This window comes from Sturnus vulgaris, chromosome 5 (assembly GCF_052056855.1).
Source record: "Sturnus vulgaris isolate bStuVul1 chromosome 5, bStuVul1.hap1, whole genome shotgun sequence".
Lineage (NCBI taxonomy): Eukaryota > Metazoa > Chordata > Aves > Passeriformes > Sturnidae > Sturnus > Sturnus vulgaris.
This window is the reverse complement of record NC_142247.1, coordinates 26,888,868-26,909,134: the sequence shown is the minus strand read 5'-3', so window position 1 is coordinate 26,909,134 and position 20,267 is coordinate 26,888,868. Positions and strand designations below refer to the sequence as shown.

Below are 20,267 nucleotides of genomic sequence, written 5' to 3'. Positions count from 1 at the left end.
GTTTCTCCACCGCTCGGAGAAAACCAAGCCCTAATCCAAGAAGCGTGCTGGCCCCGAGGAAGCCCCGGGGGCACTGTGGCAAGGCGGCCTCGGTTCCGAGCTGTGGTTGTGTGCCCGGCGGGTCCCGTTCTCCGCCGGCTCTCGGCGGAGCGGGGAGGGCTCGCGCCGGTGACGCCGCCGCGCCCCGCCCGCCGCGCGCTCCTGCGGCCGCAGATTCGTCACGGGCTGTCCCCGGGGCCGCGGATTTTATTCTCCAAAACTCTCTGCCCGCTCTGCTTCCAGCCCGGGCGTGTCCAGGGAGGGTCCCGCTCTCAGACCGTCGTTGTCTCTGCACCGGAGGCGCTGCCGGGCTCCGTGTGTCGAAACGGCGGCAGGCGCGGGCGCGGACTTTGTTTACTCGCCGCGGCGTTCGACGTGGAGCCGGGCGGCGACAGCAGGGCCAGCGCGGCGAGGGCAGCGGAGCGGGGCGGGCCGGAGCGCCGGCGGAGCGGCTCGACATGGGTGAGGAGCGGGAGGGAAGCCCGAGGGGACCCGGCCATCACGACCCCTCCCGGCGGCAGTGGGGACGGGGAGGGCGGACGGGGCCGTGTTGAGCCCTGCCGCGGCGAGGGACGGTGTCCTGGCCCCCGGCGGAGCCAGGCCGAGGCTGAGGGCCGCGCTCGGGCGATGCCCAGCTGCCCTCAGGCCAGGCCGTGCCCCCGGGCCGGTTCCCGGGCAGCCGCCGCTGGAGCTGCCTGGCGGTGGCGAATCGGCCGGGTAGCGGCAGGAGGGTGTGTTCGGTCATAGCCCCAGGTCTCTGTGCTCCTGACAAAATCAAACTCTGAATCGCGTCTGTAAGGGGCTGCCAGTAAGGAGTGGATTAGGAGAGGAGGTCTTGCAGACTAATAAAGGAAATAGAGGGAGTAATGAAGAGAGGCCCTGAATGTGAAGGTTGAGTGATTAGGGTGAACCTGTCCTACTGCAGATGGTGTTTGAGCAGTGTTTTAGTGTGAGAAAAGCATACATGATGGCATATAAATAAAAAGAGAGAGCGAGAGGTGTCTGGCGGCAAGGAGAGTTACTGAGTGAAAGAATTTTCAAATCTTAGGCCTCCATGCAGCCAGTGGTAACCTTGTACTTGTGATGTTTCTGTTGAGATACCTTTTTACAGCTCACTTCTCTCAAGGTTATTTGCCTGTCTGGCAGTAAGAGGTGCCATGAGCAGCACTATGCAGACTGGCAACTGATGGTTCCTTATACCTTCTTGTTTTCCGGGTCTGTAGCATGTATGGCTTCTGTGGTGGGATGGGCTTAGAAGAAATAAAACATTCTGTTCTCAGTCTGAGTTCCTTCTGAAGTATAAGCTCGTTGCTCCCTCCTTTCGCTGGAAAGGCAGATGCCTAGACAGGCAAACATAGGAAATAATTTTTATCAAAACATCTTTCACTAAGATTTTGGTTGCAAATCTTTTTTAATTTGTCTCTGATATATTTATAAGTATTGTCAGTGATTCTGGCTTGTTGGATATTTCATTACATTTTGCAGGCTTTAAGGTATTTGCAAGTTATGATTTTACATTAGATATGTTTATTATAAAAATCTTTGGAAAAAATGTAATTGTTACTGGCTTACAACATTAGTATTCTTTCTATGATAATTTTAAAAATTAAATAATTTTTTCTATGAAAAAATTCTTTCTATGATTAGCCTGGACACAAGTACTCTTGCATGCATTTAGGGAATAAATGAGATGCTGAGACAAGCCGATTTTGGAAAAAAGAATAGTAAGGACATTTAAAATCAGCTCCTAGACGTCTCTGTAGCATTAATGTATGTGATTTGGTGCAGCTTCGCTGTTTGTAATGAACTGATTTAATATGTACCTACTGATTTTTGCCTAATTTTAAGAGAAAAAGAAGTGGGTGGTCCTGTGGAAGACCATAAACATCCTCTGGTGCTGAATTCTTTCAGGCTTCTTTTGGTCCTTGTGTAGTCTCTGGCACTGAAAAGGTAGAGTCTGATACAAGCCAAAAAGAAGATGACTCACATTTTGGCAAATGAGAGAAAAGGAAAAAATGAAACTGTAACCGCAGTGAGAAAGCTTGGTGCTGCTGCAGTGTGATTTGCTGGAGTGAGCTACCATAAAATCGTAAAATGGCAGCATAAACCAGGAGGACATAATGTCATTGAGCACACAGCCTTCTGGGCAACAACCTGGACTCGTCTTTTTTCACTGGACAAAAAAAATGCCTTGTAGGCCAGTAGGAAATGAGGTTGGTCTGTCTGCCTTTGCATATTCTCCAGAGAGCTGGCTGACATTGAAATGTCTTTCTTTTCTGGTTTTTGTAGGGGGCTTTTTCTCCACCATCTTTTCCAGTTTGTTTGGAACTCGAGAGATGAGGATTCTCATCCTGGGGCTGGATGGAGCAGGAAAAACAACCATTCTCTACAGGTTACAAGTTGGAGAAGTTGTTACCACCATTCCAAGTAAGTGATCTGCCCATAGGGAGAATATTTGCCTGTAGCCTGTGATTTGCCTGTACCTCTGACACATTAACTTTGCCAGCTGAACTTCCTATGTGCTTCCTTCATAAACAAAAGTGCCTTATGTTGTGGGAGCCTTGCACTGTTGTATCTAAGAACTTCTCTTCGATAAAAGTATTACAAAAGAATATTTTATGCTGCTCTGCAAAATGCAAAAAGCATTTGACCTCAAGATTGTTAGCATGATTCTGTAGGCTGTTTGTGATAGGTCAGTGTTCAGCAGATGGTAACCGTGGACTGTATAATTCTCTTGCTTCCAAATAATGCTACTATGTCAAGTTCAGAGGTCATTGGTGCTGTACATAAGACTGTGTACCTTTTTTTTTTGACAAGGGTTATATAAACACTTTTGTTTAACATGGAGAAGAAGAAATCCGGTGGTTTAACTTTACATTCTGTAGAAAATGTAACAAAACTCAATGTGAGGTTTCAAGGGAGAAGACTATGCTTATTTAAAAAATGCAATTGATTTCACTAGTTGTGGTGGCATTCATGCAGCCTGACCCAAGTGTTCAAGTGTTCTGGCCAGGAAGGACAAGGGGTGCTTGACTTTTTAATGTCCCTGTCATGTCTGTTGTGTTCCTCCTGAATCTGACTTTACCCAGGCCTCTGTTACCTTTTAGAAGCCAGCAGTTTGCTCATAATCTTTTTGCCTGAGGGTTTTGTTTATTTCAGCCTCTATAAATTTTAAGCAGCCTGTGCCCACTATTCACTTCCCTGTGTTGTGTTTCTCTTGGCTGACAGGGAAAGGAGTGACATATGTGATATTGCAGCCTTGTTGCCATCTGCTAGACATTAGAATCGAATCCTCTCCTGAGAAGTTGTTTCTGCTGTGGCTCTTAAAAGAGTGCAGACCTTGTGTGGACAGAAGGACACATTCCTTAGTGCCCTCTTGCTGTCAGTTGTGTATTTGGTTATCACAGCATGCCAGTTCTGATCCTTGCTCTGTTTCTTTTGTTGATTTCAGACACACATTTTTAACAACCAACAACCTTAGCATTTGTTACAAATCTCTGTTTACAGTGTGGTTTTATTAGTTCAGAAGAAACATTTCTGCATTATTTTGAGTCATGTTTGTTGGGGTAGCTTTTCAAAGGGCACGAGCTTCATTATGCAGCTACTGAGAATTTTCAGGTCCGAAAATCTTAAGTGAGTGCTGTGATGTTCTTCAGAAAAACAGGAAAATAACCAACAGTGAAATTGTTTAACTTTGTTTCAGCCATTGGCTTCAATGTTGAGACGGTGACCTACAAGAATCTGAAATTTCAAGTCTGGGACTTAGGAGGACAGACAAGCATAAGGTAATCGATTTCTTAAAGTCAATTAACTTTCTCTAAAAAGTGCCATGTTCTTGGAATTCTCATAGCAGGCACTTCTGAAAATTGGTTAAGTTTTAAAAAGAGCCCATTCTCAGGAGAGCATTTTCATCTGATAGAATTCAGTTTGTAAAACCTGTGATGCACTACAGATTGGAAAAAAACAAGCCAGTGTTTTCGTTTGTATTTGGTTTTGCTTTGAAAAATAAATTTATTAGTGTAGTAGGCAATTGAGTAGCATTCTGAGAAAGAGTGGAGGGGGTCATAAAAGCCCAAAAAGATACTTCCTAGCCTTACATGCTTAAGAATAGTGAAGTTGGAATTAGGTATGAATGGTAATTTTTTAGCAAGCTTCACAAGTTTTGTAATTAGTCATTAACAGTGCCCCTGTGTGATCCTCTCATGATTCCTTTTTCAGTGCTCAGGAGCAAGGTGCAATATAGTTAGGTAGTAAGGAAGGTGCAGTTAGTGAGATACAAGTTCCTTCCGTTTTTAGTTTCAGTGCAGTAATTCTGAAAATGTTTTGTTTTGATTTGTTTGTTTTGATCCTTGCTAATTACTTACCTGTATTAATTAGTCATTTGAGATTTCTCTGGTGATCTTTGACTGAAATGAAGATGCTTATGTCTTTAAACTTCCTTTGCTTTCCTGTCCTGCAGTCTGATTCCCAAATAAATCTGTCCCCATTATTTCTGTTCTTTCCCTGTTTTCAAGTTGCTTCTTCATTTACTTTGTGCTGGGTTGGGGATTTTTGGGTTTTTTTTTGTTCTGCCTCTGAGAGTATGTGTCTGTTCATTTTTGTAGCTCTTGAAGAAATATACTGGCCTGGTGGGGCCTTTCACCCCAGAGACAGGTTTTACTTCCTCTGGGTGCTCTGTTTTTAATTATCTAGCTAAAAAGAACTGCTAACATGCAAATGACATGATTGGAAGTTCTCTCTCCTCTGCAGGCCCTACTGGCGGTGTTACTATTCAAACACAGACGCTGTCATTTATGTAGTGGACAGCTGTGATCGAGACAGAATTGGCACTTCAAAATCAGAGCTTGTTGCTATGTTAGAGGTAAGAAAACAAGGATCACAGTCATTATCATTAAACAAATTGAGACATTAAAACTTTCCTTTTGGAGTAAATATGAAATTTGATTCAGTGAACAAAGTGAAGCTCAACTTCACTTGTGAAACTCCATCCCTCAGCACAGCTGGTGCCGCACTTCTGACTCAAAAAGCACTGAATACTCTGCAGGTATTTCATAGGTTTGTGCAGCATTATCTGGACAGTTAATTTCATGTAGCCTTGCAGTCATATGAAAATTTACCTGCCTGCCAGGACAGCTGCTCAGTGCTGCAGTATGGCAAAATCAAGCTCTGAAGGATTCACAGTAATTAGTGTCCTACTGTGAGTTGAGTTGAGCAACGCTTCCTTTCTATCTCTTGCCTTGCCCCCTAAAATACCTGCAAGCTTATTTAATGTGCCTTGTTAAATCCAACTACCAGCTTGTTTCTTAACTTGGACTGGCCATGTTTTGAAACTGCTCCAATAGGGTATCATACTGGAATTGAAAATAAACACCATTCTTTCACTGAAAAATTTTCTACAGAACAGAAATCAGCAAACAAAGTAATTGAGATCTGCTGAAGTTCTCTTTTATTATATAGGCTTTCTCTCCTTAAATAAATTCCATAGAAGCTTCTGCAACAACTTCCACAATTTCCCTTTTTTTTTAGGAAGAAGAGCTGAAGAAAGCCATTTTGGTGGTGTTTGCAAATAAACAGGACATGGAACAGGCCATGACTCCCACAGAAATGGCAAATGCCCTTGGCTTACCAGCTTTGAAGGACCGAAAATGGCAGATATTCAAAACCTCTGCAACTAAAGGCACAGGGCTCGATGAAGCAATGGAATGGTGAGTACCAGTCTTTCATATGCCTAATTTTACACATTTGGGGGAGGCTTTTTATGACTGGATTTGTGGATAGTCTGACGTAAGAGTCCACATTAGAAGAATGACTGCTTTTCTGCTGGAAGTATTTCAGCAGAATTGAAATGATTTCTCAGTAAACTGACTTAACCTTTTTCCTAGGTTGGTGGAGGCCTTGAAGAGCAGGCAGTGATAGAAAACTGACCATTGCAAGGAAGTGTCAGCTATAGCCAGCATCCTCCTTTCTGCAGTTAAGTATTTTCAGGCCACAGATACTTGTAAATAGGACCGATTTGAATTTGACTTCTGTAATGTGGATATCTCTCTTCAACTGTAAAACTGAAATAAGTGAATGTGTACATTATGGTACTCAATTTCTTTCTTTTTGTTTAAAGAATGTACTTATGTTAATTTGTATGAAAGTCTTACTGGCTGAGAAAGTTGGTGGTTTTTTTGTCATCCCCCCCTTCCTTTGGTGGTTTTGGTGGCTAGCATATTGGTGTAGATAAAACACTAATAAAATCTAGAACTGTCAGCTATACCCAGGGGTGTGTTGCTTGCTAGAGGCTGCTTGCTTGCTGCTTGCTTTACAGAAACAAGTCCGAATGCTGCCAGTTCCAGCATCCAAACACCTGCAGAGGGTTCCCTTAAGCTGGTATTGTTCTACTTGGTAACCCTTCAGTGCAGACACACTGTTACAGAGAAGTACAGCAAGAGAGCATAAGTAGTGCACCTCTGGCTGCCAACATGGCATTCAGTGGATGTCTGAAAGGAAAATCAGTGTCTTCAGCACACACTACTGCCCTGATGTGCCAGGGCAGTAACTTCAATTTAACTTCCACCTTCATGAACTGTTGTTCCTGCACTCTCACCTTAGCCAGAAGTGAAAGGTAAGTAGCTCAGTATTGCTGCATAAACTGAAGCCAAATCAAAGTCAGGAGGCAGACTTTTCTCTCCAGGACCAGTGTGTTCACAGGCAGGAATGCAGTCATCACAGAAACCATTTCTTACAAATGAAGTAAAATTTAATATAAAATATCATAGTTGTTGCCCATTCAACTGTACATGGTCTGGTAAATACACAGGTTTGGAAAAAATTTAGAAGTTTTTATTTAAGATCCTAGATGAAAAAGGACATAAAAAAATAAATACAAATGAAATATGCAAGTACTTTTTAAAACAGTAATTAGTTCCTTAGCTGGGTATTTCCATAAATTAATCCTCCAGGAAGGAAAAGCCTTTTCATTCCACCATTGCCAAATCTTTCAGTGCATTACTTCGATGTCGTTTGGCCTTGTACATAGGGCGCAGGGATTCTATTTTTCTCTTCCTGGTTTCCGCTTTATTCTTATGTCTCTTCAGCTTCCTCCTTGCAGCAATGTCAGGATTTGCTACAGTCTACGGAAAAACAGTACACTGTTAGTTCACTGACAACTAACAGCAGTCCCTGTGAACATCATGAACTTCCTAAGAAACTGGTGGCTGCTAAGACAATGTATTGGTGTTGGGTTCCTCAAAACTGAGGGTATTCGGGCTGAGTTGCCCTTCAGGTAAGCAGGACAGCATCCCTGTCAGCCAGAACCTGCACACCAGGCTGATCATACACAGCTTCTTCCAAGTTTTGTAAAGGAACTGATGAAAATGTCCTAATAAAGGATGAAAGTTCTTCCTCAAACTTCCCTTCCTGGGCAGCTCTCAAGCCTTTAGAGAAGCCTTATTTCTTTTTCTCTCAAGAGAAAGTGGAATCTTACCTGCAAAGCTCTCTGCTTTTTCCTCATTGCTCTTTTCTGGTTGGCCTGTTTCTGCACAGAAGAAAAGGCCAGTGAGAAGGCCTCCAGCCCCACTAATTTCTTGAGAAGTTCTATGATTTCTTGGGAAAGGTTCTTCAGTGTTGGATCTGTTAAAACAAAATTGACTTACTTAACCTTTTCAGCATATGGAGCGAAAGCCAAAAGCACAATAGAAATTCCTTTCTTTAATAAATGATGGCTGCACTGATAAACCTTGCCCAAACTGGCCCCTCTGAAAGCTGCTGGTGCTTCACCAGCTTTCCCAGAGAATGGCTTTTCAACCAGCAAACAAAAAAAATGCTTCTGAGAAGCAAAAATTGTTTTAGAAGGGCAAGGTCCAAAGGTAATTACAAGTGGCTTTCTATATATAGGCACTAGGCTTTGAGTGAAATAGGCTTTGTTGGAAATAAAGATGATTCCAGCCTTGTCAGTCAGCATCCTTGGTAAGCAAAACAAGGGTTGGCTTAATTGTTGGAATCACTAGTTAGTGGCAATATCACTACAATCACTGGGGAAAAAAGATACTGGGGGGTGACAAAAGGGTACAAAGAGGCGCTAAGGGAAAATAGAGCAGAGGAAATACTTCCCTCGGTCTCTCAAACAGTTCTTCCAAGTTCCTCTCAGCAAGGACGCTTTAGGTCTTGCCACTATGAGGCCACCCTTGAGTACTACATTTTTCCCACTACACCACATGCTCAAGCTTTACCCACTTGGGCACAGGAGCATGCCTAACTTCATTCCAGTCTTGGAACATGCAGGTTTCTATTTCAGCTGATACACACTCTCCTTCCTGGTATTTTGGTTAGACAGCAAGCAGGTGAAATTCACTGATTACAGTATCAATGTCTCAACAGACAAAAGGAATGGCAGGTAGTGTTTGTACTGGGGCATAGCTGTGATGCACATTCCTCTTTTGTGAGGGAAATCCCTTACCTTGCTCTGCATAGTTGCTGTTCAGCTCCCTATAGAGAGGGGTGAGAATTGTTGGAAGGTAGGGCTTGATTCTGTCTTGCCCCAGATCCACCGAGATTGCTCCCAGGAACTTAAAGATGCAGCTTCTCTGAAAAGAAATGTGTGGGACATGAAGTAAGGAAAGCTAGAAGGAAACTTCCTAACTGAACTACTACCAGAGGGCCATGCATCACTGTTCAACAACAGCAGGTATTGTTTTAGGCACCTGAATCACAAACTCACTGCTGTTTCAAGGTTTTACTGCATCCAAGTACAGCTTTAGAGAGACACAACCCCTGTTGTGTGAGCTTGGACTGGGTTGGCGGCTGTTGACACTTTGAACAACAGGTTTGTTCTCACTGTCCTCAACTGAGGCAGCTGAAGACACAAAAGCTCAACCAGCTCTGCACCCTGGGGAACCACAGTGCTTTTTGTGATGCTCTCCCACACATCCCCTCCCCTTCTCCTAGCAAGTTACTCCATACTGCCATTCCCCTGCCTACATGAGCACTCTTGGGCGTTCAGAGGCACTGCTCTGTCCTCTTCAGCTTAGCGCATTGGGGTTTACCACTCTTCCACCACCCCCCAGGAGGCTGGAAGCATCAGCAAGAACCAAACTGGCCTGAGAGGAACAAGTCTTTCCTGAGAACTCCAAAATGAAAGGCTTGTTTCTTCAGCACCTACTAATCCCCACTTCAGTGCTGGCTCATAGCACCCTCTGCATGTTCTCCCTTGAAAGCAAAGAGCCAGAGCAACACTATCCTGTAGAAGTGTCCCCCTCATCAAAAGCAGTGGGACTAACACTGTTCTTACCTTTACAGGGACCTTAGGGGAATATGCTGCTTCTCTCTTCACCATGACAGAGAGCTTCTTCATTAACCATAGCAGTGTGGCTGGCTGGCCTTTCTGTTGTGTGTCCTCTCTTTCTTCCTCTCCTTGAGCAGATGTATCTCTCTCATCCTCTGAGACCTCCTGCTCTTCCACTTCACGCCTGAGTTCTCCATCTGGTTCTTTACCTTCTTCTGAGGCAGGGGCTAGCAAGTAAACAACTTTGGCCACAAAAAGTAAATTCTTTATAACCTGAAGTGTGGAAACAGAGGAGTCAGTCACTGTGGGTTGCCTTTCTAAGCACCAGAGCACGTAAGAGCCAAGACTTGTTCTCACAGGGGAACTTGCCAACCCAGGAGTCAGCAATGGCAGAGACCAGTCCTGCCCTGCACAGTGTTCCCCCTTTCTGTCCCTGCCACCCCTTAGAGGATTGACACCACAGTGGGGACTTTCTGGGCCCCCAAGAGGTTCACAGATGCTCAAATGCCTGGAGCAGAGAGCAGCTAGCCCTGAACTGTATATCTGCCCTGAGCCACTACCACCAGACAGCAGCAGTGCTGTCCTGACTAGGACGCAGTATCTCTCATGTGCCAGGGCCTGCTCTGTGCCCTCCTGCAGCCTTAGACAGGCTCCTGCTCTTACCTGCTCACTCAGAGACATGTCCAGGAACTTGGACTGCAGCTGATGGCAGAATGCAAATGCGAGTTCCTTCATCTGGGGAAATGGAAAAGGAGAAAGGGATGACTCCATTGAAGGGAGCTGGTAGCAAAGACTCAAAGCACTATTTTGCAGTCACCAAAGGCAGTTCCCACGGGAGACCAAAGGATCAGCTCAACACAAATTCTGCCCGCATCTTACAATCTAGAAGGGTATAAGACCCCTCCCAGCAGCAGAGACACCTCCTCAAATGCTGTAAGTGATAAGGATTAGACAGCAGACAAGTAACTAAAAGAGAAATATGCATGCCGAGCTATGAACTATTTTTATGTCCCAGTCAGGGCACCAGCAGAGTGAAGGAGTGGAACAGACATCATTACCTTTTTGTCCAGTTCAGCAGTCAAGAAGACTATGGATGCAGATAACGCTGTCGGTGTCTTTTTTCTCTTCCCTGACTTACTTTCCTTCCATTTGTTGACAAGATCTTCTGGCTTATAAGATGCAAACAACAAGCCAAAGATCTCAGTGGCTGTCAGCCAGACCCAGCTATGAGGATACCATAGGTGAGACTGGACATGATCTGGGGAAAAGAAAACCTCTTTCAGCAAAGGAGATGATTCACTGAGAGCAAAAACAGAACCAGGTCACTCCCAACAATTACCACAGCATATGCTGCAATAAAAAGGTGAATGAAATGAACTGTGCTCATCTGCTCAGAACATAATAAAAGGCTTTCTAGCAACTCAATCCAGCCAAAGCGGAGAGCAGCAAAAACCTACAGGTAGCCAAATGTCCCCTCAGTGGTCAGGCAAGTCATGTTTCTGCAACAACTACAGTCCCCTCAGGGACTTGGTGCCACAGCTCATCTGCCCATGATGTCTGGGGACTGGCTGCTGTGAGACTTGTGTCAGCTGGCTCTGCTGCTGATGATCAAATCAAATCCCTGGAGAGAGGCCAAGGATGCTTCAGAGAAGAAATGGAGCTGCTGTCCTGTCTCACCTTTGTCCAAGCTGCCCATCACCAAAATCCAGGATAACAATGATTATCTGCTATCTCACTAAAGGCACCTGGCAGGCTGGACACTTCGAAGTCACTAACCAGCCATATCAGGTCTTCTGATTGCAGCAAATGAAGCAGTTAAAATAAGGGCAACAAAATGCCAATAAACCAGCCTGATATTGTATTATCCCACACACAGGGAAATTGCTTGAATCAAGTAACTTCCAGGTCTTACAGACACACAGTATTTAGAGCACTATTACTATGTGTCATTATTTTCTGGCTGCTATGTATGATCAAGGAAATCCCCTCTTCTCAAGAGAGGTCAGTATTTTCATCCAAGAGAATGTAATTATGGTGAAACTTGAAATAGTTTCCAACTATTTGCTCTGGGGGTAATAGAAAATACTTCATAGCAACTGAGACAGAGGGCGTGCTGTTTCCATGAACCATGTAACCTTTTCCATGAGCAACTTATCTTTCATTGCCCAGTAACTGCTGCGTGTCAGCATTTTGCAGAATGGAAACCATGTATGATAAAGTTCAGTCATTTACATTAGCATGTGAAAAACCACAAGGCACACAAAGAATCTTTCTTGTAACACAGCTGTAATAGTTCCGTAATGATACTTACTCCAGATACTGCTCACAACATCACCGTTCCTGGTTAATTGAATCAAGTTGCATTCTGTGATTAGCTTCTTTACCAGCACAAGAAAGCTGAATAGCAGCCTATCTGCAGCCTTCTCCTCTTCCTCTTCAGTTATCTAATAAAATCAGCAAGTCAAGGAAGATACTTATGAGAACCTGAGGACAGTGCTGATTAATCCTCGCTAGATAAATTTCAGATCAACCGTTCAAAAAGCCAGAAGACTGACTTGTACCCAATTCCCAATGTAAACAGAACAGATGCATCTCCAGTGAAGCATTTCCTTTGGAGACAATCTCTGCAGGAGATTGTATCAGAGTAATTCTTCTTGTTTTTCATACAGACATTACTGCTGGGTTTCTAAATGCAAGCAATTACACACATTATGTCTGTGCATGTATTTATGTGGATTTGATTCTCATCATATTAGAGCCCAGCTGAGTGCAGATTTGCCTGTATCACCTGGGAAGCCCCGAGTTGTTATGACAACACTGTGTATGCTCCCTGTGTGCCTCACCCTGCCTGCAACCACCAGCTGGCTTGATGTAAACTGTCAGAACATATCACAGCACAGGGTGTGATTACACCAAATTTCTCCTCACTGCAGGTATTTTATTTTCATCTCTTGCCAATTTACAGATCCTGAGGTTCTTTTCTCTCTTGTTCAGCATGCTGAACATGAGTAACATTCATGACCACTCCCCAGGCACTTGGATCCCTTTGGGATTATCACATGCCAAGCAGAATCTGAGGCAGCTTTGTTATTCTGAGTTAATTACGTTCACTAAAAAGATTTTCCATACAACAAAGCCATGGTCTTGAAGTACAGGAATGGAACCCCTCTGAAAGTTAAAGCTGTAGATAACACTGGACAAAGCAGCAGTCACGAGCCATGCACTCCTGATATGCAATGCTTACACAAATCTCTGCAGCTAGCAGACACCTTTCCCACATGGTAAGGAGCAATATATCTGCTGGTTACACTGTATAGCTGCAGGTTCAGGCCAGGTGGCTTTGCAAAGTTTCTTTTCCTCTTGTGCTGTACATATGACATCAAATTTGGGCTTACAGGCAAAAAAAATATGGTTCTAGGTCAGTGAGGTCTTCTTCAAAACAAATGTATGTTTTGTGTCTTTCCACAGTCCTGAACACTAAATCCAACTGTTAAATCTCTCCTACATTTCTTCCCTTGTTTCCATTTTCTTAATTCTCTTTCCCCGAGCTTCATGCATAGAGAAAAGTTAAGAAAAGTTACTCACATTTTCAAATTTACTTGGGTTGATTTCTTTTTCAATCAAAGTGAGGACTGCTGCAAGCCGCCGTTCAAACATTACTCCGTCCACTTCAACAAACAAACCACATGCCTGGGCAGCCAACCTCCTGTGAGAGCTCTGACACACAAAAAATAATGCCCCTTGTTAACTCTTAAAATCAAATCCTGCATCTCCCAAGTGCAGGAGCTGGTAGTAACCCGTACATGCTGCCTGCAGCAATAGCACCTTAAGAGAATCGGATTTTCAGAGTATATTGATAAAGGAGATGCTGCCAGGGAGGTATAAAAACACCCAGCAGCACAAGTTATCCCTGGGAATGCACCCTAAAACTGAATGCCAGAAGACCTTTACTAGTCTAGTTCCCAACTGCAGAGATCTGGGAGCTACTTTGCAACTCTTCACAATGCAACAGGCCGCTTACAGTTACAAACCAAAACTGAACATACTAGGATGGAAACCATGACGTGTTTAAGAATGCTTACTAGTGTAGAGGGACAGAACCTGGGTTCAGCTAGAGGACAGCTTATTACCCAAGCACCCAGATCAAAACAGCAGATCTGGAAGTCCAGGTTTGCTGCCTTCCAGTTGCCAGCAACAGAATAAGCATGTCTGAGATAAAGTCAGCACAAAATGCTGGGATCAGAAGAGCTGTAAGGAATTTGCTCAAACCTCTAACCTGAGCAAAGACTACACTGCAAAATACCTGAGCCAAAAGTGGAATTGTTAGAAAGTCACAAAATGTAGCTGGGAAGAGTCTGTAGGCTGACCTAAGCATCAGGTCCCTATATTTGTGCAGCTTTATGAAACTGTATCATTTCTTGCTCTCTAAGTCAGGAATAACTAATCGACCAACCCAACAGATCTGGTACTAGCAAGCTCTTACTTGTCTTAATCTTACTCAGCCCTCCAACAGAGTTCAGACCTGGTCAGTGAAAAGACCAAAGAGTACCTTTTTGCTGTGAAACCATTCTGTGACCAGAGAAAACATCAGATCTTGTTTTTCATTGCTGATCTTACGGAGAAGAGATTTGCACGTCAAAGCCGCCATCTTTTTGCATTTGACTGAGTCATCATTTATCATCATCATACAAAGAGAGAGAAAAAACAGCCCACAGTATTTGTGCAGGAGATCCTAGAAAGAAACAACCATTATCAACCACAAATACCCAAGGAGCTTCTGGCATTTAAGGAGAAAAAAAGGGGTATTTGCTGCACTATTTTCAGGAGCAGTGTTAGCCCTGAGTGGGATTCATGTCAAGGCAGCTGAACTGCTAAAATAGGATGAGCCTGTTGTTGGAGCATACAGGGAATGTACAGCAGTCGCAGCCCTGGTCTGACTTGCTACCATATCCCTGGGTCAGCAATTTGAGTGTGAAACCTTAAAGGGCATTTTCATGCCCAGCTCTCACTGAAACAGGCTTAAGTCCTCAGAATTGCAGCAATCACCCAAATGTCCTTCTCTCACAGATTGCAGCTCTTTACCACTTTAAATAGTTCCCAGGAACTAATCTGAAATATTAAATCATCAGACAGTGCTGAAGCACAGCTTACTGTGCAGAATTTTTTCTCTTCCTCCCAAATTCTTGCTTGATAGCACTTCTCCCAGTGTCCTGAATGCACAGTTAAGCTCCAGCTGTAGAGCTTTAAGGCAGCTTAAGATTTTTCATATGCGATATGCACAGTTATTTTTTAGCTTTCATTTTGATCCACCCCACTGAGAAGCCTTTCCTCTCCAGTCACGCCAACCAAACAGAACACATCAGTTCAGTCAACAATCTGTCATGAATATTGAAAAACCCTTATAGTGAGAAAAGTCTAGACTCCACTTTCTATTCCTACCCTATTTCCTAAACTGGTTGTATTTCTTCCTGGCACAAATCACAACTGAGTTTATCCGAACTCCAGCTGACACAGCTATATTTTACTTGTAAACACAGCACATTAGGCAAAGAAGTACTGCAGACTTTCCAGCATGTCATTTCTCTTCTGAACCAAAGCCAGGTTCTTTGGAGATAAATTATGTTCTTCTCATGATAAGAGATAATAGGAACTAGCAAGTGCTTCCAAAATAAACTGCTCAGAAGATGCTGTTACTGCAAACCACAGTAACTGCTTGATTCTTGGAACACCACGGGGTGCTGGTTACCTGTGGAAACATGTCAAGGAGGTATGCAATCATCTCCAGTGCAGACTCCCTTCCAGTTTCATACTCGTACCTGTGAAGAAATCAAGGATTAACTATTAGGGATGAGTTAATCCTCCTATGAAGTTGCCAACAATTTACAAGAACAACCAATTCCAGAGACATGTACTGATAAGGATCGTTCTACAACAGCTACCAGATCTGGCCTGATACTGTGGACAAGAAGAGCACCAGGCCCATCAGTTCTGTCTGTCAGAGAATGAGCACAGGGACATGAACAGGCCATGAAGGGTTCCAGCCCACTTGAGTCAGCACAGCCACACTGTGCTGGGGAACCTGGTAAACTGCTGTCACCTTGAGCAAGGGAGGGGTGAAGCTCAGGAGGAGGTTGGAGGCACAACACTCCTGTGGAATCGGTACAGTTGTCTTAACTGTGCCTGCAATTGCACTTGAGACACTGTCATGGGATAGCAGACCCCTATAAGTGCACCTTCCCTTATTCCTCCTGGATTTTCCACTTCACCTGTGTCTAGGGTGACTTTATGATGATTCACAACCAGTGGATGTGGTTAATCACTAATAAGCAAACAACAGAACCTTTGTTTACAAACATATAAAGAACGAAATTAGCTGTGAAAGAGGGATAAGAAAAAAGGATTTTCTTCATCAAATAGCTTGTCTTGGGAAAAGTTAAGTGTTTCAGAAGTAGGAAAATGAAGACTTCAGCCATGCCTTCTGCTCATGACAAAAAGCTTTTTGGCACACTAGAGTCATATTTAAAAAACAAATTATGTTCTCACAGAGAAGTCAGGAATATAAACTCACTCTAGCTGTGCGAGCATGAAATCCAAATTTGGTTTCAGTTTGTCACCAAGGGGGTAATCCAGAATGTATTTTAAGTAAATCTGAAAAGAAAAAACAACAATACAGAGAGGAATTAAAATAAACACTCAGGTAAGCTTGTAAAAAGGTTATGAAGAAAATTTAGTGATGGAGCATCCCCTTTATCCTGTTCCTATTACACAAAGGGTCAACAACTGCTGCCAAGCTCTGTTCCTAGAACAGGATTTTTAAAGTACTACTGTGATTTGCACAGGCATCTGCCAAGAGATCCTGCATCCTTCAAAAATCCATCCTGTAACTATGAAAGCTGCATTTTGTGCTCCTACTGCACCTGTATCCCAATGCTTAAGACAGAGTAACCAGTTCTGTCTTTTGGGCAGCTTTACCTTGGAAAAAATGAGGAAGTAGAGGGAAACAAACATGAATTTGTGGCAAATTCACTTACCCTGGGGTTTAAAAAAGAGCGAAGCTCAGTTATATAGGCTTAAAAGCCTCCAGAGGGGGGACCATGTCACTGCTGCTAAGCAACTCTCCTGTACTTGGCACTGGTGGGGTTGCCAAGTACCTCAAGTATCGTCTTCAGTTTTGGGCTTCTCACAGCAAGAAAGACATTGAGGTGCTGAGCAGCAATGAAGCTGGAGAAGGGGCTGGAGCATAAATCTTATAAAGAGTGGCTGAGGGAGCTGGAGTTGTTTGGTCTGGAGAAGAGGAGGCTCAGGAGAGACCTTATCACTCTGTACAACTGCCTGAAAGGAGGCTGTAGCCAGGTAGGAGTTGGTCTCTTTTCCCATCTGACAAGTGACAAGACAAGAGGAAATGGTCTCAAGTTGTGCCAGGGGAAGTTTAGATTGGGTAGTAGGAAAAAATGCTTCACTGAAAGGGTGGTCAAGCACTGGAAATGGCTGCCTTGGGAAGTGGTGGACTATTTAAAACAGGTTGGAGGCATTTAAAAGAAGTATAGATGTGCCACTCAGGGACATGGCTTAGTGGTGGATGGGGCAGTGCTGGGTTAAGGGTGACCTTAAAGAAACTTCCCAATCTCAACAATTGTACATTTCTATGAAGGCATGCCACAGTCTCACTATAGGCAAGGAGTCTGTGATGCTATGCACCAGTCTCAAGAACTGAAGCCAGATAACAAGGAGAATAAAGACAAGTAAGGAAGGGAAAATGGAGCTCAGGATTCAGCAGGGCCAAGGTACACGTCTGTGAGAGATAGGATGGCCACACTAAGCCCTCTAGCCTGTTAGACAGCTGTAAATAAAGCGAGAGACTCTTCACTCCACTGACCTGTCTGCACTGGACTCGCACAGGCTCACTCTGACCCGTGATGGCCAGCTGGGCAACCTTCTGCAGCACATCATCAATTTCAGGGACAATCAGCTTCCTGGATAAAATAGCCTGAAAATGTGAAAGCACAGCTGGAGTCACATAATTTTGCTTACACAGTGTGAGATGCAGTAGTACAACCCGGACTATCAGGTTGTACCTTAACACTGACTTCTTCACACACAGACAGAGCAACTCAAAGGGAAAAAAAAAAGCAAGGATGGCTTCCACATCTATATCTGTTTCTTTTGGGCAACGCAGAATACCTGATCTAATGAAGAGAGATGTTGATTCTTTAGCAAAAACATACTCAGATTTAAATATATCCTCATGTGCACTGTGTATAAAACAGTCTCCCAAACGATTTTAAACAGTGACTACAAGTCAAACAGTAAAGCTTTGTTCCTTTTTCCTCCCTTAGAATAGAGAGCTTTAACAGAGTTCTGTAGCCTGTTCCTGATGTGAGAATGTACAGACTTTTACCAGGAAGCAGAACCACTGCTTTTCCAGTGGCTCACAGAACACCCACGACTGCTGCACAAAAATACCTTGAGAAGGCCAAAGGCAGTGGCTTGGCGTGACGAATCATAAATGTCTTCTTCAGCAAAGCCAAGTAACACTTGGAGCTGTTTGCTTGTTATCTGACTCTTTGCATTCTTCACAAGTATTGTTACACACTACAAAATCAAATTGCACATTGTCAATACACACGCAATGCCATAAAGATCCATGCCAAAGTCTGACTTGATTTATACCACTTCAGCTTGAAAAGACAAACTGCTGCCCTAGAACATGTGGCCAACACCTTTCAGATGGTAATTTCAAGACAAAAGTCAACAAGTGAATGGCCCTCTTCCTACTTCAGCTACCAGGATTTACTCAGGAACAACCTACTACTACAACGAAGAAAGAAGGCAAACATGTTTCTATAAAGACATTTCTTCAGATCCAAGCTGTGCATTTTTAGGGAGCAACTATGTTTAAGTTTGAAAGAATCAGCAAGGCCACATATTCCTCACTAGCTTGTGATCTCCGGATTACCTCTCCAGGGACAGCTGCAGGAGGGAGCTGTAGCTGGAAGAGTCTCATTCTAGAAAGTTAATCCTAAAGCAGAGATGAGCAGAGCTGGGTCCAACTTACTTTGAAACAGCTCACAACCAGGTGGAAATTCTGGCCTTTGGCTATTCCTGTCTTGGCAAACTCTTTCAGCAAGAGGAAAAGCTGCTTGATCAGTGACTCCATATTTGTACTGACAGAAGGCAAAGGGAACTTTAAAATCCATACCAAGGACTGCAGAGCACCAGTTATCACCTGGAAGAAAGAGCCAAAGGAGAGCACATGGGTACAGTGACACTGGGAAAACTCACATTTTTACAGACATGGTCAGGCTATCTAAAACTGTGGTAAAAGGCAATTAGCTAACAAACCCAACCTCTTTCAAACCACTCATAGGTAACACAAAGGGTTTCTCTGTTCTAAAAGCACTATCTGCGACTCTAATAGTCTATAACTTTGATTTTACCAAGTGAAGAAATTAACAGAGAATTGTTTCAGTAGAGGGCAAGAATGCTTTCTGAAGCAGAGCTGCCTTCATGACATGGAAAGCCTCGCTCCAAGTATCTGACAGGATATGACGTATGCCTTCTACTCTTGGGAAACTCAAAATTTAACAGATTCTCTAGGCTCACTCAAATCAAAAGCTGTCCCAAAAAGTGGCTGCCTACAGTGCTAGGAATAAAGACTTTGGAGTTGGATCAAAAGAAACAACACTGCTCCCAGCAGCTAGAGGATCTCATGAACATCCTCATACATAGTCTGTAAATTCCTGGTATGAACATTTCCTAGGAGAACTTGCCCACAATTAAACCTGCAACACGGAGCAGAGCATTCAGTCCTCCATCAACCACAAGCCTCCCTTGGGATTACATGTCCTCAAACAACCTAATCTGCACAACTGTTAATGCAGGTTTGAAAAACCAGTGGCTTTCTCTCCTCTTGCAAGTCAACTTCAAGATGACATCTGTGGGCAGGATTCTTCTTAGTACAGCAGACAGAACAGACAGACCAGCTCAGAACTGTACCTTGACATCCATAGATTTCAGGCAGTCTATAAGCAGCTGAACAAAAGGGTCTAACATTTCCAAAGCATGTTCCTCAGAAGAATTTACTTTGGATCTCTTCAGGCTCATGTGCAGTAGCTGTCATAGAAAAATCAGGACATGAATCTCAAAGTCAGTTAGAGCACGAAAGAGTCAAGTAAGGTCCCACCAGTGTTTCAGGTTATAGTAGAATTTATTCCATATCCCACCCAAATATTTCAACAGGCTGAGCGCTTTTTACATAGCCCTCTAAGAGGCACCACTGGAGTTACAATACACAAAGTGAAGCTAAGGCTAATGGCTGTGCTATTAAAACAATATATCCAGAATACTTTCCTTTGAATACTCTTAACAAAATTTTGAATGCAAAATTTTATCTGAGGAGATCTTACCCGAAGTCCTGAATCAACCAGGATATATGTGTTAGTCCTGCTGCTGACACGTGCTTTCTGCCCTCCTCTTGTGGGAGTGGGCTGGAGCAGCAGGCAGCTCTCTGGTTGCAGTCGGGGATCTGGAGGAGGTGTAGCTTTTTTCCTGAAAAGCAGTGTATGTTTAGCAAAGGAAAATATTCAGGTATCAGCCCTCTCCGTAACAATCTTGCTGTTGGGAGTAAAAAGAGCTGAACTGTGCTCAGTTGCTTCCCATACAGCAAGCAAAAGAAGGTCACAGATGGATCACAATGAAATAAAACTAATTTGAAAGCAGCCTGAGACTCAGACTTGAGAATAGTGCCACTATTCCAGAGATAACAAACACACAATCATTTGTATAACATCTTCACTTTTTTCTTAGTGGACAGATCAACGTTGGAAGTTCCTTCAAGCAAATACCCTGCCCACTGCTCTTCTTTACTGATATTTACTTCCATTACTGATGATTTAAAAACACTGCTCCAAGAAGTCTGCAAACAGCTGTCAGATCCTAAGGAAAGCCAGCCTATGTAACA

The 20,267-nt window shown here is 43.6% G+C and overlaps 2 protein-coding genes across 2 annotated transcripts in view; one reads left to right on the top strand and one right to left on the bottom strand.

Moving 5' to 3' along the window:
* Nucleotides 1-441: 441 nt before the first annotated feature.
* Nucleotides 442-6,300, top strand: ARL1 (ARF like GTPase 1). The gene is given in 7 exon segments (XM_014889833.2): nt 442-501; nt 2,329-2,466; nt 3,743-3,824; nt 4,789-4,900; nt 5,566-5,731; nt 5,734-5,744; nt 5,922-6,300. Coding segments are annotated over 7 exon segments (555 nt in total). The 5' UTR covers nt 442-497; the 3' UTR covers nt 5,964-6,300.
* A 462-nt stretch (nt 6,301-6,762) lies between these two features.
* Nucleotides 6,763-20,267, bottom strand: part of UTP20 (UTP20 small subunit processome component) — a 63,331-nt gene continuing 49,826 nt past the window's right edge. The window contains exons 47-62 of the mRNA XM_014889832.2: nt 19,714-19,855; nt 19,304-19,420; nt 18,363-18,533; nt 17,771-17,899; nt 17,184-17,294; nt 15,876-15,955; nt 15,054-15,123; nt 13,857-14,039; nt 12,893-13,024; nt 11,619-11,751; nt 10,366-10,565; nt 9,971-10,042; nt 9,314-9,580; nt 8,483-8,609; nt 7,511-7,656; nt 6,763-7,157 (exon numbers count right to left, since the gene is read on the bottom strand). Of these exons, the coding sequence (XP_014745318.2) occupies nt 7,002-7,157; nt 7,511-7,656; nt 8,483-8,609; nt 9,314-9,580; nt 9,971-10,042; nt 10,366-10,565; nt 11,619-11,751; nt 12,893-13,024; nt 13,857-14,039; nt 15,054-15,123; nt 15,876-15,955; nt 17,184-17,294; nt 17,771-17,899; nt 18,363-18,533; nt 19,304-19,420; nt 19,714-19,855 (2,236 nt within the window). The 3' untranslated portion in view covers nt 6,763-7,001. The remainder of the gene's footprint in view (nt 7,158-7,510; nt 7,657-8,482; nt 8,610-9,313; nt 9,581-9,970; nt 10,043-10,365; nt 10,566-11,618; nt 11,752-12,892; nt 13,025-13,856; nt 14,040-15,053; nt 15,124-15,875; nt 15,956-17,183; nt 17,295-17,770; nt 17,900-18,362; nt 18,534-19,303; nt 19,421-19,713; nt 19,856-20,267) is intronic.